The sequence below is a fragment of the Buceros rhinoceros genome, unplaced genomic scaffold, assembly GCF_000710305.1.
Source record: "Buceros rhinoceros silvestris isolate BGI_N320 unplaced genomic scaffold, ASM71030v1 scaffold28531, whole genome shotgun sequence".
In the NCBI taxonomy this organism is placed as follows: domain Eukaryota; kingdom Metazoa; phylum Chordata; class Aves; order Bucerotiformes; family Bucerotidae; genus Buceros; species Buceros rhinoceros.
The window spans coordinates 19,737-19,944 of record NW_010396461.1 but is presented as its reverse complement, the minus strand read 5'-3'; the positions used below and the strand labels follow the sequence as shown (position 1 = coordinate 19,944).

Below are 208 nucleotides of genomic sequence, written 5' to 3'. Positions count from 1 at the left end.
CACACGTGTCCCAGTGACATGGAGAGGCTGAGAATAGCCGGGGGAGAGGGGGTCTTCGTGCTGGTGCCTGAGAGCAGGGTGCTCGAAGGACTGTCCATCGGGCAGAGAGCCGCTGTTCTGGGAGAGATGTGTCAAGGTGGTCACTCTCCCTCCCGACGCCCAGGAGTTTGTACGGCCATCAGAAGTGAGCGACCCTCTCCCGCTGCCG

The 208-nt window shown here is 62.5% G+C and overlaps 1 protein-coding gene across 1 annotated transcript in view; it reads right to left on the bottom strand.

The window, feature by feature from the left end:
- PLEKHN1 (pleckstrin homology domain containing, family N member 1) overlaps positions 1-208 on the bottom strand; it is a gene marked incomplete at its 5' end in the record, with an annotated part of 21,870 nt that overhangs the window by 3,641 nt on the left and 18,021 nt on the right. Inside the window, 1 exon segment of the mRNA XM_010145918.1 lies at positions 19-208. Within this exon segment, the coding sequence (XP_010144220.1) occupies positions 19-208 (190 nt within the window).